This window comes from Oncorhynchus masou, chromosome 32 (assembly GCF_036934945.1).
Source record: "Oncorhynchus masou masou isolate Uvic2021 chromosome 32, UVic_Omas_1.1, whole genome shotgun sequence".
Classification (NCBI taxonomy): Eukaryota; Metazoa; Chordata; class Actinopteri; order Salmoniformes; family Salmonidae; genus Oncorhynchus; species Oncorhynchus masou.
This window is the reverse complement of record NC_088243.1, coordinates 82,585,890-82,613,741: the sequence shown is the minus strand read 5'-3', so window position 1 is coordinate 82,613,741 and position 27,852 is coordinate 82,585,890. Positions and strand designations below refer to the sequence as shown.

The following is a 27,852-nucleotide window of genomic DNA, read 5'->3' as shown; positions in this document are numbered from 1 at the left end:
ACCCCAGCCTGCATGTTGACCACCAGCACAGACAGAGGATACAGGGGCAGGTTGATCGCCATGGAGCTGATTATCATTCCTGACAGGAAGGATGAGGCCATAGGAGGAAGCCCCTTCTCCCTCAGAGCAGCACTGACGGGGTCCTTCAGACCGAAGTAGATGCAGCTTCCCAGGGTGTTACGGGCCAGTATGGGGATGAAAGCTCTGTAGTACCCCGACCCCAGCCTCTCTGCCCCCAGCCGGGCCAACACACTCTTCAGGGTGGGCAGGCTGCGGTCGTTGCCCCCGTTCTGCAACACATTCTGCACACGCTCAAATGGCGTGAACACCAAGGCCTCCACGATGCCTGTGCCGAGCCCGGCCACAGCTGGTAACGCGGGGAGAGAGATGACCCTGTAGGGGTTGGTGATGGAGGAGAGACAGTGGAGGAAAGTGTCATGTATCCCGAAAAGTAGTGTCCCATTCAGGGTTTTCATCAGTAGAGGGGGCACCACCCCCCTGTAGAGCTTCAGGAAACCCTCCTTCCTGAGTTGGCCTATCGCCTGGCTGACTACGGTGCTGTGAAGCTGCTGGCGGAACACGATCTTGTATATGGGGAAGGTGGTGAGAGTGGACACCAGACTGGAAGTCCCACCATGCAAGAAGCTGGGGAGCCAGTCAGTGTTCTTCCTGAGGACTTGGTCTTCATGGTTATGTCCAGGACCCCGCCCCATCACTGAGAGAACAAGATGTACCATTTTGAAGAGAGGGTCGATACAGACAGACAGATGCAGACTAGAACAATACCATCATACAAATACAGCCTATAATAATACTCAATTTAATCTATGAATAACAAACACTTTTATAACACTGCAATAATCAAAAATATCTTTAGAATAATAGCTTGTGGAAAAAACAACTGTACACCATCCAAAATGTATCAACTACCTTGCTCATCAGCTATATGCCCTAAATGAATCACTTCTACGATAAAATTACACATAAGAATAAATGTATTGAGCAACAGTTTAAGACATTTTAGCCTACTTACCAGAACACCTAAAACGACTGTTTAGCCCACAGATGATTGTCTTGTTTTATATCTAGCCTAGTCGGAATCAATCAATCTGCAGATTGCAAATCCATCGCAAGCATTTACAAGAAATCCAGTTTTAAGACGTACAAGCGAAATGAAACCAATACCTTTAGACAACAAAATAAACTAATCGTCTTTCCCTTAACGACCTCGCTTCTTTTAAACTGGCGGGCAAAATCACTAAAGCCAAAATAACGATTGGGAAAATATAAACAAAATAAATGTGCGTTGTATCGGGTTAAAAATAATTAATCACAACACCGTCAAATTTGTCATTGCGGGGTTGAGGATCCCGCCCCTCCTAGAATTACCATTGGATGGATTTCTACGACTGGTCTCCGTCGATTGGACAGCATCACGTATCAATTAATGTGTGGTGCAGGGAGCGTTTGTCACAGAAGAGAGGATTGTAGGCGGATCGCTTAAATAGGTATAAGGGCAAGGTGAGGCGATGTACTTTAAAAAAGTGGCAATATTTCGACAATAAAGTCAAAATACAATTTTGTGAATAAAGTGGCAATATTTCGAGACTATACTCGAAATGTAATTTTAAGAATCAAGTCAAAATGTTGAGAATAAAGTCGCAGTTGTAGTTCAAAATTAAAGTAGGCGGTTTGGTCTCCCTGACTCCCTGTTGCTGTGGACGCCACTGTTGAAATGCCAGCAGTTTTAGAATTTACTTTAGTAATAAGGAAATCCTTTCTCTTTTAGTGCATAATAACCAAATCAGAACATAATAACCAAATTAAAACATAATAACCAAGTAGGCCTATTACGATCTGGAACAGGTTGTGCCACTGATTATTTTCAGGAGGAAACCACCTATTGCATCCAAGTTGCCGGTGTGATGAAATACACAATAGATCATCAGTTCCTCACCCACTCCCTTTCTGTAAGGCTATTGACTCTATACGAGTGGTAACAGCTCTATCAAACTGAAACATGGCACCTCACCTAGATTTGAGTCAAAGAGAGGAATTGGGCAAGGTTATCTATTTTTATTAATCCCAACTTTTTACACATTCTTTAAATAATAGTCCCGTACGAGGTATTTCCATAGTTGGTAAGTAAATTATTATAAGCCAGCTGGCTGACGATACTACACTTTTTCTGAAAGATGCTAGTCAGATTCCCATATCGATCAATGTGATACAATCCTTTTCCAATGCGTCTGGTCTATATCTTAACATTAATAAATGTGAACTCATAGCTGTCAAAATTGTGACACCCACATATTATGGTATTCCAGTAAAATAAGAACTTACATATTTAGGCAGAACCATTACAAAGGATCAGAAGTCTAGAGGCTTACTACATTTTAACCCTCTTATTAAAAAACCCCAGAAGACTAAATCAATGGCTACAGAGGGACTTATCTTTAAAAGGAAGAGTCCTAATAACCAAGGCTGAAGATATCTCTAGACTAACATATGGTGCTCTATCTTTATATCTTAACAGTAAAATAAGCAAGGAGATAGACCAGATACTTTTCAACTTTCTGTGGAGAAACCGTACCCATTACATTAGGAAAATTGTTGTAATGGACACTTATGAGAATGTTATGCTGATGCAAATTGTACCTTTTGTAATGACCACTGACAAAGTGTTGCATCTTTTTTGGCATTGTACTCATGTCTGTGGCAAGACATCAGTAGATTATAATTTAACACATTTATGAAGTTGTTATACTATTATGGAGAGATGTGCTGCTTGGATTCTTTACTTTTGATATAAATAAGTTGAAACCATTTTATGTAATTAATTTCATTATTCTTTTGGCCAATGGTCATATTCACAAAACACCACATTTTATTAACTTGCAAAAAGAAATTGAACTAAACTCAGCAAAAAAAAGAAACGTCCTCTCACTGTCAACTGTGTTTATTTTCAGCAAACTTAACATGTGTAAACATTTGAATGAACATAAGATGCAACAACTGAGACACAAACTGAACAAGTTCCACAGACACGTGACGAACAGAAATGGAATAATATGTCCCTGAACAAAGGGGGAGTCAAATTCAAAAGTAACAGTCAGTATCTGTTGTGGCCACCAGCTGCATTAAGTACTGCAGTGCATCTCCTCCTCATGAACTGCACCAGATTTGACAGTTCTTGCTGTGAGATGTTACCCCACTCTACCACCAAGGCACCTGCAAGTTCCTGGACATTTCTGGGGAGAATGGCCCTAGCCCTCACCCTCTGATCCAACAGGTCCCAAACGTGCTCAATGGGATTGAGATCTGGGCTCGTCGCTGGCCATGGCAGAACACTGACATTCCTGTCTTGCAGGAAATCACACACAGAACGAGCAGTATGGCTGGTGGCATTGCCATGCTGGAGGGTCATGTCAGGATGAGCCTGCAGGAAGGGTACCACATGAAGGAGGAGGATGTCTTCTCTGTAAAGCACAGTGTTGAGATTGCCTGCAAAAACAACAAGCTCAGCCCGATGATGCTGTGACACACCACCCCAAACCATGATGGACCCTCCACCTCCAAATCGATCCCGCTCCAGAGTACATGCCTCTGTGTAATGCTCATTCCTTTGACGATAAACGCAAATCTGACCATCACCCCTGGTGAGACAAAACCGCGACTCCTCAGTGAAGAACACTTTTTGCCAGTCCTGTTTGGTCCAGCGACGGTGGGTTTGTGCCCATAGGCGACGTTGTTGCCGGTGATGTCTGCCTTACAACAGGCCTACAAGCCCTCAGTCCAGCCTCTCTCAGCCTAATGCTGACAGTCTGAGCACTGATGGAGGGGTTCTGTGTTCCAGGTGTAACTCAGGCAGTTGTTTTTGCCATCCTGTACCTGTCCCGCAGGTGTGATGTTCAGATGTACTGATCCTGTGCAGGTGTTGTTACACGTGGTCTGCCACTGCGAGGATGATCAGCTGTCCGTCCTGTCTCCCTGTAGTGCTGTCTTAGGAGTCTCACAGTACGGACATAGCAATTTATTGCCCTGGCCACATCTGCAGTCCTCATGCCTCCTTGCCGCATGCCTAATGCACATTCACGCAGATTAGCAGGGACCCTGGGTATCTTTCTTTGGTGTTTTTCAGTCAGTAGAAAGACCTCTTTAGTGTCCTAAGTTTTCATAACTGTGACCTTAATTGCCTACCGCCTGTAAGCTATTAGTGTCTTAACGACCGTTCCACAGGTGCATGTTCATTAATTAATTGTTTATGGTTCATTGAAGAAGCATGGGAAACAGTGTTTAAACCCTTTACAATGAAGATCTGTGAAGTTATTTGGATTTTTACAAATTATCTTTGAAAGACAGGGTCCTGAAAAAGGGAAGTTTCTTTTTTCTGAGTTTATATTTTAAGACAATTAAATACTCTGCCAACAAAAAAATCTGTTAGAATTATAAATGTGTGTATGTCACTTAAGGTCCCTGTGTAATGTGATATTGTACTCCCTAGCACAAATGTACTTTGTATATTCTTTACTTATGTTTCCCCCATGTACTTGTTCTATTGATTTGTTGTTAATTAAAAAGAAAGAAAATAATCAAAACAATTAAAACCATAAAGAAAAGAATATCTATATATTTTAATAAATGCATAGGTAGAGACAGGTGGGTTGTGTGTGTATGCAGGTGGTTGTGTGGGGGAGAAGGGTTGGGGGTCTAATACACTCGTTCAAACAGGCGTCACACACACACCGTACCCCCAAAGCAATACCATTCTAACAGCCATGGTGCGTTGTCAGACTGCGATGAGATATGGAGTTGCGCGCAGACACCCTTCAAATTCGTAACAATGTTATCCTTAATCCCCTGCATATGCCAACACAGAGCAATAGTGTATTTTAGAGAGTAACAGCTAGGCCAGCAGCCTATATGTCAGAACGAAAGGTTAATTTACAGATTTGTGCGTAATGGTATGGTGTTTTATGTACGCTACACTTCCAATGAAGTAGCTTCATAGGCCTATGCTTACTATCTTGTGAATGTAGGTCACGGATTGCGTGGAGAAGGATTGTGCGTCGTGGTGCTCACGGGCCGCCCAAACCCCATGCAAACCCCATGTCAATGATCTTGCGACAGAGCAGAGGGGCAGGGGTCTCCATAGTATATAGAACATAGACATGGGACATAGCCCCCGGTCTCCAGGGTCCCAATATAATTATTTATATTATATTATTATAGTGTGCGCACGTAGTCTACTAGCCTATAGTCAGGATAGTAGACATAAGGGGGAATACTACTGTTATAGTAAATGTCGTGTCTTTACTATCATTAACTGAAGGCTGATAGTTTATCAAAGATTCTCTGTAATTAGTTATTACGGGATTAGATTGATCAATCATGTAACTGCAATTACTAGGAAGTCGGGGCACCAAGGAAAACTATTCAGATTACAAAGTTATAATTTCCTAAAATAACTTTTCAGATATTTTATCTGATCAATTAGTCTTTGAATTAATGAATTATTTACTTTACCTCATGTTAGTCTCATTCCAAACGTCGTAAATTGTTGGTTATCTGCACGAACCCAGTCTTCACTATGAGTCATCCATACATCAATTGTCTTAAATCATTTATTTATTACTAACTAAGTAATTCACAGAAATGCATAAACAAACTAACAAACAAGGTAAATGTGGTTACATGAAATGATAGGAGAATGTGCCCCAGTGGGCTGAACCGGCATGGCGGCTTGTTAGACAAAAGGGGAAGTGGGGGTCGACTAAGAAGTCACTGCAGAGTGATAATTATAACAATTGAAATGCTAATCCTTTGCACATGAATGCTCACTCATTCGAGAACAATTGCAATCAATATATATATATATATTTACGCTCAGTGTGTCGTCTTGATTGCTGGTGAAAAGTTCATTTCTTTTGTAGAATTGTCGTCTCTCTCCCGGTTGTGGTTAGAGGGGATTGTTCAGAGGGACATTCATTATAGAATGGCTGTTTCGGCGGTTGTCGTTCTTCGCGTTCAATGATACCGAATTCCTAGCTGCAGACTAGTAATTTATATCAAATACTTGTTCTTATTCTGTCGGTATCTATAGTCTAATAGTTTATCCACGTGGTATGGTTAAAAGATTCAGCAATGGTCTACAACCTTTGTCTCCTCCTCTAATGGACAAAAATATGGTCTGCAACCTTTAGCCATCTCGTAATTGAGGTAAACTCGGTCTGCTGATCGAAAACCCGAGTGGGGGTTTTATTTGGAAGGGCCGGAAGAGTGCTGTCCCATGAGGCCTGACCCTAACTGGGCTCAGGGGCGGTCCTCTGATTTAGTTCAAATCAAAAGGGAATTGTATTTTTCTTCATTAAACAGTCCAAAATCACATGACACAATTATACAAACAGTATCATACTCACTCATTCATCTTATACAACAATTAGATGTGAACCTCATATCTGAGGCTATTATATAAACAGCGTTATGGTCATGTGGCCACACGTCTCCGATGAGCTTCCCCAAGTCGTGACAAACGGACCAGTTCGTAGCTGGATTCTTCACCGATCTTTTATACATTCTCCAGAACATGACCTTTGTTCCTGTGGATGTATTTCAAGGCCTACCTTCAAGCTCAGTGCCTCTTTAATTGACATCATGGGAAAATCAAAAGAAATCAGCCAAGACCCCAGAAAAAAAATTGTAGACCCCAATTGGTTCATCCTTGGGAGCAATTTCCAGATGCCTGAAGGTACCACGTTCATGTGTACAAACAATAGTACGCAAGTATAAACACTTTGGGCCTGACTTCCAACTTAAACTGTAGTAATTGGAATGTTACCAGCAGCAGACCCTTAATATGGGGATAGCCTAATAAACAAACCTGAATCCAGGCTTCATTCGTTTTCACCATCTCTTTAATAAGATCACATTCAGCCATCAAATACTTGGTGCAGTGATTCACCTTACGCTAAAGTCACACACAATCACAATATAAGCACATACAGTTGAAAGTCGGAAGTTTACATAAACAAAGTTTAAATGTATTTGGCTAAGTTGTATCACAATTCCTGACATTTAATCCTAGTAAAAATTCCCTGTCTTAGGTCAGTTAGGATCACCACTTTATTTTAAGAATGTGAAATGTCAGAATAGTAGAGATAATTATTTATTTCAGCTTTTATTTCTTTCATCACATTCCCAGTGGGTCAGAAGTTTACATACACTCAATTAATATTTGGTAGCATTGCCTTTAAATGGTTTAACTTAGGTCAAACATTTCATGTAGCCTTCCACAAGCTTACCAGAAAAAAACGAGGTTAATTTTGGCCCATTCCTCCTGACAGAGCTGGTGTAACTGAGTCAGGTTTGTAGGCCTCCTTGCTCGCACATGCTCTTTCAGTTCTACCCACACATTTTCTATGGGATTGAGGTCAGGGCTTTGTGATGGTGTTAGGAGAATTTTGTTCTCAATGTTCATAAACTGAACTTCAATTAAACTACTCGGTCTGCTACCAAGAATTTGTAAGATTCTTGATGAAACGAAACAGACAGAGGCCAGTCTACAATAGTCAAACGTTTATTTACGAGAGCTCTACCAATCATATCATGTACATTGGTTTATATACCTCCCATTTCGTCATAAATGTCCCTCCTCCTCTCAGACAATATAGTTTACAAGTCTTCTCCTACGCATACATTGCTTATCACATCCTGCAACATGTTACACAATCTACTGCAAGCCCAACGGTTTCTCCCCTCTTTCACAGTGGTCACAAGCTGTCTGCCACAGTTCCTTACCTGCTAACAGTCCCTCTTTTCTTACGGACAAACATTCTTCATCATTATACAGAGGCATGGTAGAATTCTGTTAGATATAGTCCTATCATTACTTTAAATGTATACATCATTTAGTCATTATATATAACATTTATAACAGATGGCCACTCCAATACCTTGACTTTGTTGTCCTTAAGCCATTTTGCCACAACTTTGGAAGTGTGCTTGGGGTCATTGTCCATTTGGAAGACCCATTTGCAACCAAGCTTTAACTTCCTGACTGTTACTTTAATATGTCCACATAATCATCCTACCTCATGATGCCATCTATTTTGTGAAGTGCACCAGCCCCTCCGGCAGCAAAGCACCCCCACAACATGATGCTGCCACCCCCGTGCTTCACAGTTGGGTTGGTGTTCTTCGGCTAGCAAGCCTTCCCCTTTTTCCTCCAAACATAATAATGGTCATTATGGCCAAACAGTTATATTTTTGTTTCATCAGACCAGAGGCCAATTCTCCAAAAAGTGCGATCTTTGTCCCCATGTGCAGTTGCAAACTGTAGTCTGCCTTTTTTATGGCGGTTTTGGACCAGTGGCTTCCTCCTTGCTGAGTGGCCTTTCAGGTTATGTCGATATAGTACTCGTTTTACTGTGGATATAGATACTTTTGTACCTGTTTCCTCCAGCATCTCCACAAGGTCCTTTGCTGTTGTTCTGGGATTGATTTGCACTTTTCGTACCGAAGTACGTTCATCTCTAGGAGACAGAACGCATCTCCTTCCTGAGCGGTATGACGGCTGCGTGGTCCCATGGTGTTTATATTTGCAAACTATTGTTTGTACAAATGAACGTGTACCTTCAGGCGTTGAGGATGAGGATGAACCAGACTCGTGGAGGTCTACAATTATTTTTCTGAGGTCTTGGCTGATTTCTTTCGATTTTCCCAAGATGTCAAGCAAATAGGTACTGAGTTTGAAGGTAGGTCTTGATATACATCCACAGGTACACCTGCAATTGACTCAAATTATGTCAATTAGCCTATCAGAAGCTTCTAAAGCCATGACATTTTCTGGAATTTTACAAAGTTCCGACCCACTGGAATTGCGATACAGTGAATTATAAGTGAAATAATCAGTCTGTAAAAATGACTTGTGTTCTGCAAAGTAGACGTCCTCACCGACTTGACAAAACTACAGTTTGTCAACAAGAAATGTGTGAAGTGGCTGAAAAATGAGTTTTAATGACTCCAACCTGAGTGGATGTAAACTTACAACTTCAACTGTACATGAAACTTTAAAGTCAGACAGATACCACTCTTTCGAGAGTATTATACAAATGTTATTGAAAGAAATTAAGTAAATAAAAATAGCAGAGACTTTTCTAGGAAGCTCCATCCTGCAGAGCTAAAAACCAACAGCTTCTAGACGGCAACCTCGAAGAGCAAAACCTGCCTCCTCTGCACCCACTGAAAGAACGATTCCCAAGTCTTAAGAGGGGCAATCCGCAATTAGAAAAGCCCCCCCCCTATACCTGTTTAGGTCAACAGGTGAGGGATGGGGTTGGAGTTATGTCCCCACTCTCAAATTCCTAGACAGAGCTCGGGATGCAGATCATGGAGGCATTTATAAGTTAAAATCTTCAACAATCAGTGGGCTATTTACCATCATGTCCAAACATTAGAAGTACCAATCCCAGATTGCCCCTTTAAAAAGACTTATGAATCACCCAGATGAACATCACTGTCCACTATAACTCATTCACTTAACAACATTATGAGTCTCATCTTTCAACCCAATCAAAAAGAAAAACTAAATAATAAAAATACCTGAAGTCAGTCAGCATCCAACTGTCTCTCGCCCTCTTTTTGTAACAGAAGTATTGTAGCAGCCTTATCATGAACAACTGTTGGCATTAGGTGAGTTCACCCACTCACAATGAATCATCAACACGGACCTCTTGTCCCTGATAGTCCCATATGGCACCCTATTCCCCATGCAGTGCACTACTTTTGACCAGGGCCCATAGGGCACAAGTCAAAAGAAGTTCACTATGTAGGAAAAAGGTTCCATTTGGGATGCAAACACTGTTTATGGGTGAGAGAGGGACTTAAAATGAACATGTCATCATTATTAATAAACGTTAATCCTAATTATTATGTGGTTAGTTAGCGATAGCAGCAGAGCGATGCTAATATAATGGGTGTTTCTCCCCGTTGGGGTCAATTCAATTTAAACCTCAATTCAGAAAGTAAACCTAATTCCAAATCCAATTCCAAAATGTCCTGATTAAAAGAATTGGAATGTCAGTATTAGAGGTCGGCCGATAACTTGAAATTGGACACGATTTTTCATAACAATCGGAAATCGGTATTTTTGGGCACCGATTTGCCGATTATTATTATTTATTTTTTTACACCTTCAATCTTTATTTAACTAGGCAAGTCCGTTAAGAACACATTCTTATTTTCAATGACGGCCTAGGAGGCAGAACGACAGATTTTTAACCTTGTCAGCTCGGGCGATTCGATATTGCAACCTTACAGTTAACTTGTCCAATGCTCTAACACCTGATTACATTGTACTCCACGAAGAGCCTGCCTGTTAGCGAATGCAGTAAGCTAAGGTAAGTTGCTAGCTAGCATTAAACTTATCTTATAAAAAAACAATCAATCAATGACTGGCATTGCTCCAATGTGTACCTAGACATAAACATCAATGCCCTTCTTAAAATCAATACACAAGTATATATTCAAGTATATATTTTTAAACCTGCATATTTAGCTAAAAGAAATCCAGGTTAGCAGGCAATATTAACCAGGTGAAATTGTGTAATTTCTCTTGCGTTCATTGCACGCAGTCAGGGTATATGCAACAGTTTGGTCCGCATGGCTCTTTGCGAACTAAATTGCCAGAATTTTACGGTATTATGACATAACATTGAAGGTTGTGAAATGTAACAGGAATATTTAGACTCATTGATGCCACCCGTTAGATAAAATACGGAACGGAATAAACGTTTTGTTTTCGAGGTGCTAGTTTCCGGATTAGTCAAAGGTATGTGGTTTAGAGAGATAGTCGACGCGTTATAATTCCTGTAGTAACTTGCGGCTGAATTTGAAAGGGGTTCCTTCGTTACCGTTCATGTCTTCCATAGAGAATGTCTTGATCTACTTCAAATAAGGTCTGTGTTTCGTGCAGGCTTAAACCGCCTCTGCGTTTTGACACCCCTGTAAATCTCACTTGGATAAGGTAACGTTTGTCAACATATTTTCAGAAATCCACTCTACAATTTTTTTTATCTTCGCTTATATTTAGCCAATATTGATCAGTTACCTTGTCCTATGGATATCTACACAGTTCTAAAATTGGCACGGTGGTGTAAACCTACACGAAACACAGACCTTATTTTAAGTGAATCTAAAAATATCCTATGGAATAAATGAAGGAACCACAGATTTTGCTAGAAGGTGTCATGGGAATTATGACTCGTACTTTGGTTGTCAATTCTTACCATGTCCATTATTAAAATAGGATTTCCTCCATATAGAAATTAAAGTTTTTGTTTTCAACATTCATCACAGGTAACTTAAACTCTATTTTTACTCAAACAGTTGAGAGTATTTGTCTCCTAAGCAGACTCTTCAGTATCATTGTCACTTCAGAGCTGTGTGTGTGTGTGTGTGTGTGTATTTATGAATCAAGTTAAAATAAGTGTTCATTGTTCATTCAGTATTGTTGCAATTGTCATTATTACAAAAATATGTGTGTGTGTGTGTATGATATATAGATACATAAAACATTTTTCCCCCCTAATAAAATCGGCCGATTATCGGCTTTTTTTGTCCTCCAATAATCGGCGTTGAAAAATCATAATCGGTCGACCTCTAGTCAGTATACTTCTCGAATTGAAATGGAATCGAGCCCAACACTGGTGTTTGTATAGGACATTCCCTCTCCTCCTCTTTCTGGTGTAACAGAATAGTAGGGTTGGAATTGAAATGGAATCGAGCCCAACACTGGTGTTTGTATAGGACATTCCCTCTCCTTTTTCTGGTGTAACAGAACAGTAGGGCTGGAATCTATTCAGCGATGAGAAACATTCCAGAATACTGGGCATAGAACTGAAGAGCCTACTCTGCTTTCCTTAGTCTATCTGAAAGACAATCATATCTGTTCCCCAAAGTCCCTATTCTGCATGAGATATGGCCGTATCTGTTCTGAATGTTCTGTTGTCCCCTACTGAACAGTGCCCCAGGTGACTCAGTGTGTGTGTGATGTTACAAGGGGACGTGGCTGAAGAGGTAGGAGACAGATTCCCCGTTGTGGGTCCTGCGGATGGCCTCAGCCAGGATCATAGAGATGTCAATCACCTAGAGGAGAAACGGATGGGTAATAACACATGATAAACTACGTCCAGGAAACATCCGGAAACATGTCAGACTATTTGAATTATCTTAGCACAAACTTTTTTAGGTGATATGATTATTCAAACTACTTGACGTTGTCTTAGTTGTTAAACATCACAGTAGCAACAATAGAATTTCAGCTTAAATCATCGTAACATTATTGGACAATATGACAGTCTACTTATGTTAAGGTGAATGACCCTGATATAACCTCTGACCCCTGACCTGTATCTTAGGACAGTAATATAACATTTGACCCCTAACCTGTTTCGAAGGACAGTGTTGTGACCCCTGACCTGTATCTTAGGACAGTAATATACCACCTGACCTGGATCTAAGGACAGCGCTGTGACCTCTGACCTGTATCTTAGGACAGGTCTTCATCTTCTCCTCCTGAGGGATAGTGTTGGTGACGACCACGGCCTCGAAGCAGGCGTTGTTGATGCGGGAGATGGCCGGGCCAGAGAAGATACCGTGGGTCAGGATGGCATACACCTTGGTAGCACCAGCTGAGATCAGCCTGAGGGTGGAGGGACAGTATCTCCTTAAGAAACTGTAGGACTATAGCACCTTCCAACATTTACCTGTTTGAATACACTGATTTTTGCTACAAGGACTCTCATTTGGATGAAGGAGAAGTGAAATGGGAAATAGTGGTTGGTATTTCCACAGCTCTGTAATAAGAATGTCTTGACATCAAATCAGAGATCCATTTGAATGTACAGGATCATAATCCATGTTTGTTTTTGTGTGGTTAAGATTCAGCCCAGACACCCATTGCCTGGGCATAGATAGGTGTTAATGTTAGTCAAGGTCACAAGTTGAGACTTTACTTACTTGTCGGCCGCGTGACAGATAGTACCACAGGTGTCTGCCATGTCATCCACCAAGATGGCCACCCGATCCGTGACGTCCCCGACCAGCACCATGCGATCCACCTCGTTGGCCTTCTTTCTCTCTTTGTGGATCAGAGCAAAGTCCACGTTGAGCCTGTCCGCTATGGACGTCACTCTGTCACACAGAACACGGCGTTAAGAGGAAGCCAAGTCACAGAGGCACAATAGTTGGTCCACTGTTATCGTACGAAGATGTGTTTGTGTGAATCTAAAGTTAATTTCACCACAGATAAGGCAGTTAAAGAAAGACGTGGCTGCAAGGTAAACCCCGTAAGAGAGAGGTCATGTTCTTGACGCAGTAGTCTAGCATGCACACAGTGGTTCCCATACTTACCAAGCATCCTCTCCCCCAGTCTGTCTCCTCACCCTCTCCATCTTTCTCTGATTAATCAAATTTCTTCTTTTGGCCAAAGGCCCTCAGACCGACAGCTTTTTGACTACTCTGTCCTGCCTCACCTCTTGGCTCCACCTGCGTCTGGAGAGACGATAGTGCAGGTCTTCCACTCGGCGATGTTCTCCTTGATCCACTTCAGTACAGCAGGCTCAGCATACAAGTTATCCACCGGGATGTCGAAGAAACCCTGGAGATACCAGACACACACAGACAGGAGTCAGAGGCTGCCATCTAGCGGTTTCACATCCCAGGAACCATCTCACCATTGTGCCCTTGAGCCAGTCACTTAACCCCTATAGAACTCCATGTGTTTGGTTTCTCTACTGCCAGACCCCAGTGTCCTCCCTCCTCTACTGCCAGACCCCAGTGTCCTCCCTCCTCCTGACCTCTACTGCCAGACCCGTGTCCTCCCTCCTCCTGACCTCTACTGCCAGACCCCAGTGTCCTCCCTCCTCCTGACCTCTACTGCCAGACCCGTGTCCTCCCTCCTCCTAACCTCTACTGCCAGACCCGTGTCCTCCCTCCTCCTAACCTCTACTGCCAGACCCCAGTGTCCTCCCTACTCCTGACCTCTACTGCCAGACCCCAGTGTCCTCCCTACTCCTGACCTCTACTGCCAGACCCGTGTCCTCCCTCCTCCTAACCTCTACTGCCAGACCCCAGTGTCCTCCCTCCTCTACTGCCAGACCCCAGTGTCCTCCCTCCTCTACTGCCAGACCCCAGTGTCCTCCCTCCTCTACTGCCAGACCCGTGTCCTCCCTCCTCCTAACCTCTACTGCCAGACCCCAGTGTCCTCCCTCCTCTACTGCCAGACCCCAGTGTCCTCCCTCCTCCTAACCTCTACTGCCAGACCCCAGTGTCCTCCCTCCTCTACTGCCAGACCCCAGTGTCCTCCCTCCTCTACTGCCAGACCCCAGTGTCCTCCCTCCTCTACTGCCAGACCCCAGTGTCCTCCCTCCTCTACTGCCAGACCCCAGTGTCCTCCCTCCTCTACTGCCAGACCCCAGTGTCCTCCCTCCTCTACTGTCAGACCCCAGTATCCTCCCTCCTCCCTCCTCTACTGCCAGACCCCAGTGTCCTCCCTCCTCTACTGTCAGACCCCAGTGTCCTCCCTCCTCTACTGTCAGACCCCAGTATCCTCCCTCCTCCCTCCTCTACTGCCAGACCCCAGTGTCCTCCCTCCTCTACTGTCAGACCCCAGTGTCCTCCCTCCTCTACTGCCAGACCCCAGTGCCCTCCCTCCTCTACTGTCAGACCCCAGTGCCCTCCCTCCTCTACTGCCAGACCCCAGTGCCCTCCCTCCTCTACTGCCAGACCCCAGTGTCCTCCCTCCTCCCTCCTCTACTGTCAGACCCCAGTGCCCTCCCTCCTCTACTGCCAGACCCGTGTCCTCCCTCCTCCCTCCTCTACTGCCAGACCCCAGTGTCCTCCCTCCTCTACTGCCAGACCCCAGTGCCCTCCCTCCTCTACTGCCAGACCCCAGTGCCCTCCCTCCTCTACTGCCAGACCCCAGTGCCCTCCCTCCTCTACTGCCAGACCCCAGTGCCCTCCCTCCTCTACTGCCAGACCCCAGTGCCCTCCCTCCTCTACTGCCAGACCCCAGTGCCCTCCCTCCTCTACTGCCAGACCCCAGTGCCCTCCCTCCTCTACTGCCAGACCCCAGTGCCCTCCCTCCTCTACTGCCAGACCCCAGTGTCCTCCCTCCTCTACTGCCAGACCCCAGTGTCCTCCCTCCTCTACTGCCAGACCCCAGTGCCCTCCCTCCTCTACTGCCAGACCCCAGTGCCCTCCCTCCTCTACTGCCAGACCCCAGTGCCCTCCCTCCTCTACTGCCAGACCCCAGTGCCCTCCCTCCTCTACTGCCAGACCCCAGTGTCCTCCCTCCTCTACTGCCAGACCCCAGTGCCCTCCCTCCTCTACTGCCAGACCCCAGTGCCCTCCCTCCTCTACTGCCAGACCCCAGTGCCCTCCCTCCTCTACTGCCAGACCCCAGTGCCCTCCCTCCTCTACTGCCAGACCCCAGTGCCCTCCCTCCTCTACTGCCAGACCCCAGTGCCCTCCCTCCTCTACTGCCAGACCCCAGTGCCCTCCCTCCTCTACTGCCAGACCCCAGTGCCCTCCCTCCTCTACTGCCAGACCCCAGTGCCCTCCCTCCTCTACTGCCAGACCCCAGTGTCCTCCCTCCTCTACTGCCAGACCCCAGTGTCCTCCCTCCTCTACTGCCAGACCCCAGTGCCCTCCCTCCTCTACTGCCAGACCCCAGTGCCCTCCCTCCTCTACTGCCAGACCCCAGTGTCCTCCCTCCTCTACTGCCAGACCCCAGTGCCCTCCCTCCTCTACTGCCAGACCCCAGTGTCCTCCCTCCTCTACTGCCAGACCCCAGTGCCCTCCCTCCTCTACTGCCAGACCCCAGTGCCCTCCCTCCTCCCTCCTCTACTGCCAGACCCCAGTGTCCTCCCTCCTCTACTGCCAGACCCCAGTGCCCTCCCTCCTCTACTGCCAGACCCCAGTGTCCTCCCTCCTCTACTGCCAGACCCCAGTGCCCTCCCTCCTCTACTGCCAGACCCCAGTGCCCTCCCTCCTCTACTGCCAGACCCCAGTGTCCTCCCTCCTCTACTGCCAGACCCCAGTGCCCTCCCTCCTCTACTGCCAGACCCCAGTATCCTCCCTCCTCCCTCCTCTACTGCCAGACCCCAGTGCCCTCCCTCCTCCTGACCTGGATCTGTGAGGCGTGGAGGTCCATAGTGATGATGTGGTCAGCCCCAGACACAGACAGCATGTTAGCCACCAGCTTGGCTGAGATGGGCGCCCGACTCTGCAAGGAAACACACACCTCATTTGTTCTACTCACATCACACGATATGAGTGGAGTCTTCCATCTTACAAATTGGTCCGTATTACATTTCTTTCCCAAAGCCACAAGGGGCAGCTGATAGGCTATTCTAAACTACAGTTACGTGTACAACTCAAAGTCGATATCAAACTACTCAGCTCCTTCAAGAAGCACAAGAAAAGTGATACTGTACAAAAAGTTAATAACAGTATACTTTTGGCAGATACATAGTACATGCAATACATTATATTGGGAGGACAAGGACATGCACTGATATAAACAATGGAAGGAATGGAGGCAGGCAGGTGACGGTAACAATACAAACAGAAGACACAATGACTGCGCACTGCTCACTGCTCGCTGCGCACTGCTCACCGTGCACTGTTCACCACTCACTGTTCACCGCTCACTGCTCAACTTAAATCAGTGGAGAAATCAAAACAAAACCCAGGCATGCTCCCAGTCCCATCCATCTGCTGTGACTGCCTGCTGGAGTCCGTCCACAGTCAGTGACAGCAACATGAGTGGTAAGATCACACTGGACGTTGATGGGGGTGTAATGGCAGGGTTGGGGTCAATTCAATTTCAATTCAGGAAGTACATTGAAATTCCAATGCTTTTGAATTAAAAACATTTGGAATTGGAATTTGGTTTAATTTCTGAATTGACTGTAATTGAACCCAACTCTGGTGATGTGGTATAATGGTCGGCGGTGTGACAGTAGAGTAACTAGATGTCTGTCCCTCACCCCCACCTTGTCCTTCTTGTCCTGCCGTGCGTAGGGGAAGCAGGGGATGACGGCTGTGACCCGGGAGGCCGAGGCGATCTTACACGCATTGATCATAATCAGCAGCTCCATCAGATTATCATTGATCTCCCCACAGCCGCTCTGTACGATGTAGACATCCTCTCCACGGACACTCTCCCCGATCTCAACACTGTTATGGCCCAGGGGAGGATGGGGTAAACAACACTCTCTGCTAACACAGCACTAATGGTGAGGGATATTCATCATGAGACATTGAAAACACAGCCTACAGGTGTTTAGGGCTAGGGGACTTATAAGTGCAGTGACAAGATAATATTTCACAGTAGGCTAAATGCAGTGATAATTACTGTATGAGCAAAGAACAGCACAGAATGAGAAGGATACAGCTTGATGCATCAGTGTTACACAAGAAGTTACAATAAACAATTGTTTCACTTTTGCTAGCCTGTAGGGGTTGTCAGCTCTCCCAATATTCAGAAATGAGTTGAAATATATGGGGAAGTGAAGTTCGCCCAATACGCAACAAACTGAGCGCCAAAATAAACTCCAGTTATGCGTGACTTAAACTACAAGTTCCAAGCACCTTTGCGAGGCAGCATCAAAAGCAGCACGCTAAACATAACGTTTCTTTAACATATTTCTCGAACATAAGATTTAAACAGATTAGCTTTCTATACATTAAAAGTTTACACTGACCATGTTTCTTGATTGCTGAATTTCTTGGTGACAACCTTCCCGAGTTCCATCCCAAGACGGTCAGCAATTTTGTGAGACAGTTCCCGATGCGAGCTACCGCTGAATATCTTAATGTTCGGCATTTTTGTATGTTCCAGGGCTTCGTTCTACGGAAGCTAGCTACAATGCTAGTAGCTGCAAATAAGTGATATACGATCTATTAGTTCTAGTGAACTGTTAGAAATCGATCGCTAGTCGATAGATATCATCGAGCTTGATGCGTTGCCTACATGTCCACCATCGTTCACTTCTTCACGCATGCGCCTTTTCCTGGTCTTCTTCTTCTTCTTTGGGGTAAAACGGAGGTTGGCATCCAATATATTGCATTACCGCCCCCAACTGGGCTATAATATAGACCCATTAAACTTTGTGATGCAAAATGGGAAAAGGAACAACAAACTAAACCTTCCAACTAACCCTTCACTCTTTAAAAATCCACGACCCCATTCCACTACTTTGACCCTATCTGCTCCTGTACCCAGCCAGCCCAGCCCAGCCCAGCCCAGCCAACCCAGCCCAGCCCAGCCCAGCCAGCCGCACCATGCCAATGGCATGCCAACCACCAATCAAAACACCCTGTAACTCTTCTGAAGTCAAATCTCGTACACCCAAACACTTCTCTGCAGCTGCCACCACAACATCTATGTTCTGTGATTTACATTCTATTTCTGCAGTATGGTTGACATTCATTGTAATGAATGCTAAGAAGCCAACCTTACTGAAACATATATCACTGTTTGGCCTCTTGTCCCTGGTGGCATCAACAATACACCGTCCACTTCACATGACGATGACATCCTTCATACCTATATACATATACTGAACAAAAATATTAATGCAACATGTAAAGTGGTTGGTTGATTGCTTGTTATGCTAGCTCCATATTGTAACGTGATATGCAAATGCGACTAGTGTAGCTATCCCTTGGTCATGACCGAGTCCCATTATACACATTAGAGTCTTTGGATGAAGGCATCTTCTGAATGGGGGAGTTTTGCCCCGACACCCGGTCTGAACATTAACACCAAACGTGTTGTCACTGAAAAATACTGTAGGCTGCAACTGTGATAAGGCCTGGTTAAAACAGTATACAACAGTGGTGGTAGGTGATTTTTAAGATGAGGGAGGACAGTTTTTTTTTATTGAGCATGGCTTCATTTCTATTAAAACCTTTTGGATGACTGTCATTCATATCCCATTCACCCAGCTCAATTTAACATCAATAGATTTCCGCTACTACATGATACTCAAATTTCCCTATACCCATCATGAGATTGCTACAACCTGTAAATTAAAGTTTACAACGTATGTGCACAGGTCGAGAGAAGGTGACAGACAGTGACACATTTAATATCGCCTTGCACTCTCTTGCCTGCATCTAGCTGATCTAGGGTGTAATCATTAGTCCAAAAGTTGCAAACGAGAGCTTCTATTCGACAAATTCAAGTCTGTTTATCCATTTTTTTGATTTGTTACATTTGCTTCCATTTAAGAAAGGTTTTTCAACAGAATCAGCGGATTGAATACACCCCTGGTCACACACAAACACAGTAGACTTTCATAGCAGACACATACATTTACATTACATTTAAGTCATTTAGCAGACGCTCTTATCCAGAGCGACTTACATACACACAGCATGATCATTTTTCTCATTGTAGAATTCCTTCTCGCATCCACACACTCTCCTCCACTCACTATTTCCCTTCGCTTGTGGACTTCAGCGAAACAACACATCAGCTGTCTGTGACCAGGCAAAAAAAACTTTCCAAGCCAAACCTTCATATCATAAACACTACCTGCTACACCCAGCCGACATCGTTAAAAGTACTAGCTAACGTCATAGCTAGTCAAAATAGCTACTAGAACTAACACGTTATTAAACCCTCTACAATCAAGCAATTGTGAACAGCAAGCAGCTTAGTAGTTACACCGGCAGGCCCCTGTGGCAATAAATGTATAAAACCTAAAGCTAAACCTCGACTTGGAAGAATTCCAGTGTTGCATATCCATAGCCAGCTAGGTAACAGAGCATCCCTCTGTTTGAGCCTGGCGTCTGAGTAGGCTAGCTAGCTGCAATCGCTAGCAAATTGAAAGTGAAAAAAAATAAATATATATATATAGCTAGCCCTCTCTCACGCTCTCATGCTTTAAATAAATAAACACATTTGTACAAAACTGTTCAACTATCATCTTTCTCTCTGTTTTTGAGTCGACTGCTCACCAAATGAATGCACTGCAGTGCTAGCTAGCTGTAGTTTATTCTCTGATCCTTTGATTAGGTGGACAACATGTCAGTTCAGTAACATATTAGGTCCTTTGACCTTGAGGAGTAACCGCATGCTCCTTACGAGTACTTAGCTAGTTGTAGCTAGTGCCAAGCACCAGTAGGAATGTTTCAACAACCTTTACTTGGCAATACTTTCTTTGTTTTCAATTCGGAAGAAACGTGTCTCATAAATGTTTGTGTGCAGTTGCAGGTGGTACTCCAAAAATCTGAGAAGAAGCAAGAAGCATTTTTCAATCGATATAAAAAGTGTATTTAATATTTTTCAGAACATTCGCCGTTTTTTTTGCAGTACCACCTGCAACTGCACACAGGCGTTTATAAGAGACAATATTTTCCCGAATCCAGAACGAAGAAAGTATCGCCAAGTAAAGTTTTGTCTAAAATATCCTGATTATGGCTGAACAGCAGCCTATGCAGAGGAGTTTAATGTTTACATGCTTAATATTATGCCATGTTCTCTTCAGTAATGTGTTGGCAACAAGAGTGAAATTTGTGTTGACATAAAATAGCCTTCAAGGTTTTGAAGTAATGAGCTTAAATTACTAATTAACATTCTCTCTGATCGGTGACCGACAATAGAGGCTGCAGTAATCTAGGCCAGAAATTTGGAGTAGGACAACGTGGATTTGTAGAAGGATAGGCTACTTCTGCCCAATGCTCAGGAGAAGGATAGGCTACTTCTGCCCAATGCTCAGGAGAAGGATACGCTACTTCTGCTCAATGCTCAGGAGAAGGATAGGCTACTTCTGCCCAATGCTCAGGAGAAGGATAGGCTACTTCTGCTCAATGCTCAGGAGAAGGATAGGCTACTTCTGCCCAATGCTCAGGAGAAGGATAGGCTACTTCTGCCCAACGCTCAGTAAGGAGAAGGATAGGCTACTTCTGCCCAATGCTCAGTAAGGAGAAGGATAGGCTACTTCTGCCCAATGCTCAGGAGAAGGATAGGCTACTTCTGCCCAATGCTCAGGAGAAGGATAGGCTACTTCTGCCCAATGCTCAGGAGAAGGATACGCTACTTCTGCTCAATGCTCAGGAGAAGGATAGGCTACTTCTGCCCAATGCTCAGGAGAAGGATAGGCTACTTCTGCCCAACGCTCAGTAAGGAGAAGGATAGGCTACTTCTGCCCAATGCTCAGTAAGGAGAAGGATAGGCTACTTCTGCCCAATGCTCAGGAGAAGGATAGGCTACTTCTGCCCAATGCTCAGGAGAAGGATACGCTACTTCTGCTCAATGCTCAGGAGAAGGATAGGCTACTTCTGCCCAATGCTCAGGAGAAGGATAGGCTACTTCTGCCCAATGCTCAGGAGAAGGATAGGCTACTTCTGCCCAATGCTCAGGAGAAGGATAGGCTACTTCTGCCCAACGCTCAGTAAGGAGAAGGATAGGCTACTTCTGCCCAATGCTCAGGAGAAGGATAGGCTACTTCTGCCCAATGCTCAGGAGAAGGATAGGCTACTTCTGCCCAATGCTCAGTAGAAGGATAGGCTACTTCTCCCCAATGCTCAGGAGAAGGATAGGCTACTTCTGCCCAATGCTCAGGAGAAGGATAGGCTACTTCTCCCCAATGCTCAGGAGAAGGATAGGCTACTTCTGCCCAATGCTCAGTAAGGAGAAGGATAGGCTACTTCTGCCCAATGCTCAGTAAGGAGAAGGATAGGCTACTTCTGCCCAATGCTCAGGAGAAGGATAGGCTACTTCTGCCCAATGCTCAGGAGAAGGATAGGCTACTTCTGCCCAATGCTCAGGAGAAGGATAGGCTACTTCTGCCCAATGATCAAGATGAAGGATAGGCTACTTCTGCCCAATGCTCAGGAGAAGGATACGCTACTTCTGCCCAATGCTCAGGAGAAGGATAGGCTACTTCTGCCCAATGCTCAGTAAGGAGAAGGATAGGCTACTTCTGCCCAATGCTCAGGAGAAGGATAGGCTACTTCTGCCCAACGCTCAGTAAGGAGAAGGATAGGCTACTTCTGCCCAATGCTCAGGAGAAGGATAGGCTACTTCTGCCCAACGCTCAGTAAGGAGAAGGATAGGCTACTTCTGCCCAATGCTCAGGAGAAGGATATGCTACTTCTGCCCAATGCTCAGGAGAAGGATAGGCTACTTCTGCCCAATGCGCAGGAGAAGGATAGGCTACTTCTGCCCAATGCTCAGGAGAAGGATAGGCTACTTCTGCCCAACGCTCAGTAAGGAGAAGGATACGCCACTTCTGCCCAATGCTCAGGAGAAGGATAGGCTACTTCTGCCCAATGCTCAGGAGAAGGATAGGCTACTTCTGCCCAATGCTCAGGATGAAGGATAGGCTACTTCTGCCCAATGCTCAGGAGAAGGATAGGCTACTTCTGCCCAATACTCAGGAGAAGGATAGGCTACTTCTGCCCAATGCTCAGGAGAAGGATAGGCTACTTCTGCCCAATGCTCATGAGAAGGATACTCTACTTCTGCCCAATGCTCAGTAGAAGGATAGGCTACTTCTGCCCAATGCTCAGGAGAAGGATACGCTACTTCTGCCCAATGCTCAGGAGAAGGATAGGCTACTTCTGCCCAACGCTCAGGAGAAGGATAGGCTACTTCTGCCCAATGCTCAGGAGAAGGATAGGCTACTTCTGCCCAACGCTCAGTAAGGAGAAGGATACGCTACTTCTGCCCAACGCTCAGTAAGGAGAAGGATAGGCTACTTCTGCCCAACGCTCAGTAAGGAGAAGGATACGCTACTTCTGCCCAACGCTCAGTAAGGAGAAGGATAGGCTACTTCTGCCCAATGCTCAGTAAGGAGAAGGATAGGCTACTTCTGCCCAATGCTCAGGATGAAGGATAGGCTACTTCTGCCCAATGCTCAGGAGAAGGATAGGCTACTTCTGCCCAATGCTCAGGATGAAGGATAGGCTACTTCTGCCCAATGCTCAGGAGAAGGATAGGCTACTTCTGCCCAATGCTCAGGAGAAGGATACGCTACTTCTGCTCAATGCTCAGGAGAAGGATAGGCTACTTCTGCCCAATGCTCAGGAGAAGGATAGGCTACTTCTGCCCAATGCTCAGGAGAAGGATAGGCTACTTCTGCCCAATGCTCAGGAGAAGGATAGGCTACTTCTGCCCAATGCTCAGGAGAAGGATAGGCTACTTCTGCCCAATGCTCAGGAGAAGGATAGGCTACTTCTGCCCAACGCTCAGTAAGGAGAAGGATAGGCTACTTCTGCCCAATGCTCAGGAGAAGGATAGGCTACTTCTGCCCAATGCTCAGGAGAAGGATAGGCTACTTCTGCCCAATGCTCAGTAGAAGGATAGGCTACTTCTCCCCAATGCTCAGGAGAAGGATAGGCTACTTCTGCCCAATGCTCAGGAGAAGGATAGGCTACTTCTCCCCAATGCTCAGGAGAAGGATAGGCTACTTCTGCCCAATGCTCAGTAAGGAGAAGGATAGGCTACTTCTGCCCAATGCTCAGTAAGGAGAAGGATAGGCTACTTCTGCCCAATGCTCAGGAGAAGGATAGGCTACTTCTGCCCAATGCTCAGGAGAAGGATAGGCTACTTCTGCCCAATGCTCAGGAGAAGGATAGGCTACTTCTGCCCAATGATCAAGATGAAGGATAGGCTACTTCTGCCCAATGCTCAGGAGAAGGATACGCTACTTCTGCCCAATGCTCAGGAGAAGGATAGGCTACTTCTGCCCAATGCTCAGTAAGGAGAAGGATAGGCTACTTCTGCCCAATGCTCAGGAGAAGGATAGGCTACTTCTGCCCAACGCTCAGTAAGGAGAAGGATAGGCTACTTCTGCCCAACGCTCAGTAAGGAGAAGGATAGGCTACTTCTGCCCAATGCTCAGGAGAAGGATATGCTACTTCTGCCCAATGCTCAGGAGAAGGATAGGCTACTTCTGCCCAATGCGCAGGAGAAGGATAGGCTACTTCTGCCCAATGCTCAGGAGAAGGATAGGCTACTTCTGCCCAATGCTCAGGATGAAGGATAGGCTACTTCTGCCCAATGCTCAGGAGAAGGATAGGCTACTTCTGCCCAATGCTCAGGATGAAGGATAGGCTACTTCTGCCCAATGCTCAAGAGAAGGATAGGCTACTTTTGCCCAATGCTCAGGAGAAGGATAGGCTACTTCTGCCCAACGCTCAGGAGAAGGATAGGCTACTTCTGCCCAATGCTCAGGAGAAGGATAGGCTACTTCTGCCCAATGCTCAGGAGAAGGATAGGCTACTTCTGCCCAATGCCCAGGAGAAGGATAGGCTACTTCTGCCCAATGCTCAGGAGAAGGATAGGCTACTTCTGCCCAATGCTCAGGAGAAGGATAGGCTACTTCTGCCCAATGCTCAGGAGAAGGATAGGCTACTTCTCCCCAATGCTCAGGAGAAGGATAGGCTACTTCTCCCCAATGCTCAGGAGAAGGATAGGCTACTTCTGCCCAATGCTCAGGAGAAGGATAGGCTACTTCTGCCCAATGCTCAGGAGAAGGATAGGCTACTTCTGCCCAACGCTAAGTAAGGAGAAGGATAGGCTACTTCTGCCCAACGCTCAGTAAGGAGAAGGATAGGCTACTTCTGCCCAATGCTCAGTAAGGAGAAGGATAGGCTACTTCTGCCCAATGCTCAGTAAGGAGAAGGATAGGCTACTTCTGCCCAATGCTCAGGAGAAGGATAGGCTACTTCTGCCCAACGCTCAGGAGAAGGATAGGCTACTTCTGCCCAATGCTCAGTAAGGAGAAGGATACGCTACTTCTGCCCAATGCTCAGGAGAAGGATAGGCTACTTCTGCCCAATGCTCAGGAGAAGGATAGGCTACTTCTGCCCAATGCTCAGGAGAAGGATAGGCTACTTCTGCTCAATGCTCAGGAGAAGGATAGGCTACTTCTGCCCAACGCTCAGGAGAAGGATAGGCTACTTCTGCCCAATGCTCAGGAGAAGGATAGGCTACTTCTGCCCAATGCTCAGTAGAAGGATAGGCTACTTCTCCCCAATGCTCAGGAGAAGGATAGGCTACTTCTGCCCAATGCTCAGGAGAAGGATAGGCTACTTCTCCCCAATGCTCAGGAGAAGGATAGGCTACTTCTGCCCAATGCTCAGTAAGGAGAAGGATAGGCTACTTCTGCCCAATGCTCAGTAAGGAGAAGGATAGGCTACTTCTGCCCAATGCTCAGGAGAAGGATAGGCTACTTCTGCCCAATGCTCAGGAGAAGGATAGGCTACTTCTGCCCAATGCTCAGGAGAAGGATAGGCTACTTCTGCCCAATGATCAAGATGAAGGATAGGCTACTTCTGCCCAATGCTCAGGAGAAGGATACGCTACTTCTGCCCAATGCTCAGGAGAAGGATAGGCTACTTCTGCCCAATGCTCAGTAAGGAGAAGGATAGGCTACTTCTGCCCAATGCTCAGGAGAAGGATAGGCTACTTCTGCCCAACGCTCAGTAAGGAGAAGGATAGGCTACTTCTGCCCAATGCTCAGGAGAAGGATAGGCTACTTCTGCCCAACGCTCAGTAAGGAGAAGGATAGGCTACTTCTGCCCAATGCTCAGGAGAAGGATATGCTACTTCTGCCCAATGCTCAGGAGAAGGATAGGCTACTTCTGCCCAATGCGCAGGAGAAGGATAGGCTACTTCTGCCCAATGCTCAGGAGAAGGATAGGCTACTTCTGCCCAACGCTCAGTAAGGAGAAGGATACGCCACTTCTGCCCAATGCTCAGGAGAAGGATAGGCTACTTCTGCCCAATGCTCAGGAGAAGGATAGGCTACTTCTGCCCAATGCTCAGGATGAAGGATAGGCTACTTCTGCCCAATGCTCAGGAGAAGGATAGGCTACTTCTGCCCAATACTCAGGAGAAGGATAGGCTACTTCTGCCCAATGCTCAGGAGAAGGATAGGCTACTTCTGCCCAATGCTCATGAGAAGGATACTCTACTTCTGCCCAATGCTCAGTAGAAGGATAGGCTACTTCTGCCCAATGCTCAGGAGAAGGATACGCTACTTCTGCCCAATGCTCAGGAGAAGGATAGGCTACTTCTGCCCAACGCTCAGGAGAAGGATAGGCTACTTCTGCCCAATGCTCAGGAGAAGGATAGGCTACTTCTGCCCAACGCTCAGTAAGGAGAAGGATACGCTACTTCTGCCCAACGCTCAGTAAGGAGAAGGATAGGCTACTTCTGCCCAACGCTCAGTAAGGAGAAGGATACGCTACTTCTGCCCAACGCTCAGTAAGGAGAAGGATAGGCTACTTCTGCCCAATGCTCAGTAAGGAGAAGGATAGGCTACTTCTGCCCAATGCTCAGGATGAAGGATAGGCTACTTCTGCCCAATGCTCAGGAGAAGGATAGGCTACTTCTGCCCAATGCTCAGGATGAAGGATAGGCTACTTCTGCCCAATGCTCAGGAGAAGGATAGGCTACTTCTGCCCAATGCTCAGGAGAAGGATACGCTACTTCTGCTCAATGCTCAGGAGAAGGATAGGCTACTTCTGCCCAATGCTCAGGAGAAGGATAGGCTACTTCTGCCCAATGCTCAGGAGAAGGATAGGCTACTTCTGCCCAATGCTCAGGAGAAGGATAGGCTACTTCTGCCCAATGCTCAGGAGAAGGATAGGCTACTTCTGCCCAATGCTCAGGAGAAGGATAGGCTACTTCTGCCCAACGCTCAGTAAGGAGAAGGATAGGCTACTTCTGCCCAATGCTCAGGAGAAGGATAGGCTACTTCTGCCCAATGCTCAGGAGAAGGATAGGCTACTTCTGCCCAATGCTCAGTAGAAGGATAGGCTACTTCTCCCCAATGCTCAGGAGAAGGATAGGCTACTTCTGCCCAATGCTCAGGAGAAGGATAGGCTACTTCTCCCCAATGCTCAGGAGAAGGATAGGCTACTTCTGCCCAATGCTCAGTAAGGAGAAGGATAGGCTACTTCTGCCCAATGCTCAGTAAGGAGAAGGATAGGCTACTTCTGCCCAATGCTCAGGAGAAGGATAGGCTACTTCTGCCCAATGCTCAGGAGAAGGATAGGCTACTTCTGCCCAATGCTCAGGAGAAGGATAGGCTACTTCTGCCCAATGATCAAGATGAAGGATAGGCTACTTCTGCCCAATGCTCAGGAGAAGGATACGCTACTTCTGCCCAATGCTCAGGAGAAGGATAGGCTACTTCTGCCCAATGCTCAGTAAGGAGAAGGATAGGCTACTTCTGCCCAATGCTCAGGAGAAGGATAGGCTACTTCTGCCCAACGCTCAGTAAGGAGAAGGATAGGCTACTTCTGCCCAACGCTCAGTAAGGAGAAGGATAGGCTACTTCTGCCCAATGCTCAGGAGAAGGATATGCTACTTCTGCCCAATGCTCAGGAGAAGGATAGGCTACTTCTGCCCAATGCACAGGAGAAGGATAGGCTACTTCTGCCCAATGCTCAGGAGAAGGATAGGCTACTTCTGCCCAACGCTCAGTAAGGAGAAGGATACGCCACTTCTGCCCAATGCTCAGGAGAAGGATAGGCTACTTCTGCCCAATGCTCAGGAGAAGGATAGGCTACTTCTGCCCAATGCTCAGGATGAAGGATAGGCTACTTCTGCCCAATGCTCAGGAGAAGGATAGGCTACTTCTGCCCAATACTCAGGAGAAGGATAGGCTACTTCTGCCCAATGCTCAGGAGAAGGATAGGCTACTTCTGCCCAATGCTCATGAGAAGGATACTCTACTTCTGCCCAATGCTCAGTAGAAGGATAGGCTACTTCTGCCCAATGCTCAGGAGAAGGATACGCTACTTCTGCCCAATGCTCAGGAG

The 27,852-nt window shown here is 45.9% G+C and overlaps 2 protein-coding genes across 6 annotated transcripts in view; both read right to left on the bottom strand.

The window, feature by feature from the left end:
- The window catches only part of LOC135526695 (solute carrier family 25 member 53-like), a 9,056-nt gene extending 182 nt beyond the window's left edge, over nt 1-8,874 (bottom strand). The window contains exons 1-2 of one of the 3 annotated variants that reach the window (XM_064955260.1): nt 5,885-8,874; nt 1-715 (exon numbers count right to left, since the gene is read on the bottom strand). The exon at nt 1-715 is cut by the window's left edge and continues 182 nt beyond it. In XM_064955260.1, the coding sequence (XP_064811332.1) occupies nt 1-713 (713 nt within the window). In that variant the 5' untranslated portion in view covers nt 714-715; nt 5,885-8,874. The other 2 variants (XM_064955262.1, XM_064955259.1) reach the window with 2 other exon arrangements.
- A 121-nt stretch (nt 8,875-8,995) lies between these two features.
- On the bottom strand, nt 8,996-18,074 carry LOC135526693 (ribose-phosphate pyrophosphokinase 1-like). 3 transcript variants are annotated; one of them, XM_064955256.1, is made up of 7 exons: nt 17,769-18,074; nt 17,052-17,241; nt 16,187-16,285; nt 13,533-13,657; nt 13,018-13,191; nt 12,541-12,700; nt 8,996-12,144 (listed from the first exon to the last, which is right to left on the bottom strand). In XM_064955256.1, the coding sequence occupies exons 1-7, from the start codon at nt 17,888-17,890 to the stop codon at nt 12,052-12,054; spliced, it is 963 nt and encodes a 320-aa protein (XP_064811328.1). In that variant the 5' UTR covers nt 17,891-18,074; the 3' UTR covers nt 8,996-12,051. The 3 variants fall into 3 exon arrangements, with proteins under 3 accessions (XP_064811328.1, XP_064811329.1, XP_064811330.1); XM_064955257.1 differs by having other exon boundaries at nt 17,058-17,241; XM_064955258.1 differs by having other exon boundaries at nt 12,055-12,144; nt 12,509-12,700.
- Between the last annotated feature and the right edge of the window lie 9,778 nt (nt 18,075-27,852).

Bases quoted from the DNA above. Each gene is read 5' to 3' on its own strand.
- LOC135526693 (XM_064955256.1), bottom strand. From the start codon at position 17,890: ATGCCGAACATTAAGATATTCAGCGGTAGCTCGCATCGGGAACTGTCT. The intron at 16,286-17,051 runs GTGAGGGACAGA...GTTTCCTTGCAG, and splicing joins ACAAGAAGGACAAGGTGGGG to AGTCGGGCGCCCATCTCAGC. The intron at 12,145-12,540 runs GTCAGAGGTCAC...TTTCTCCTCTAG, and splicing joins AGACCTGTCCTAAGATACAG to GTGATTGACATCTCTATGAT.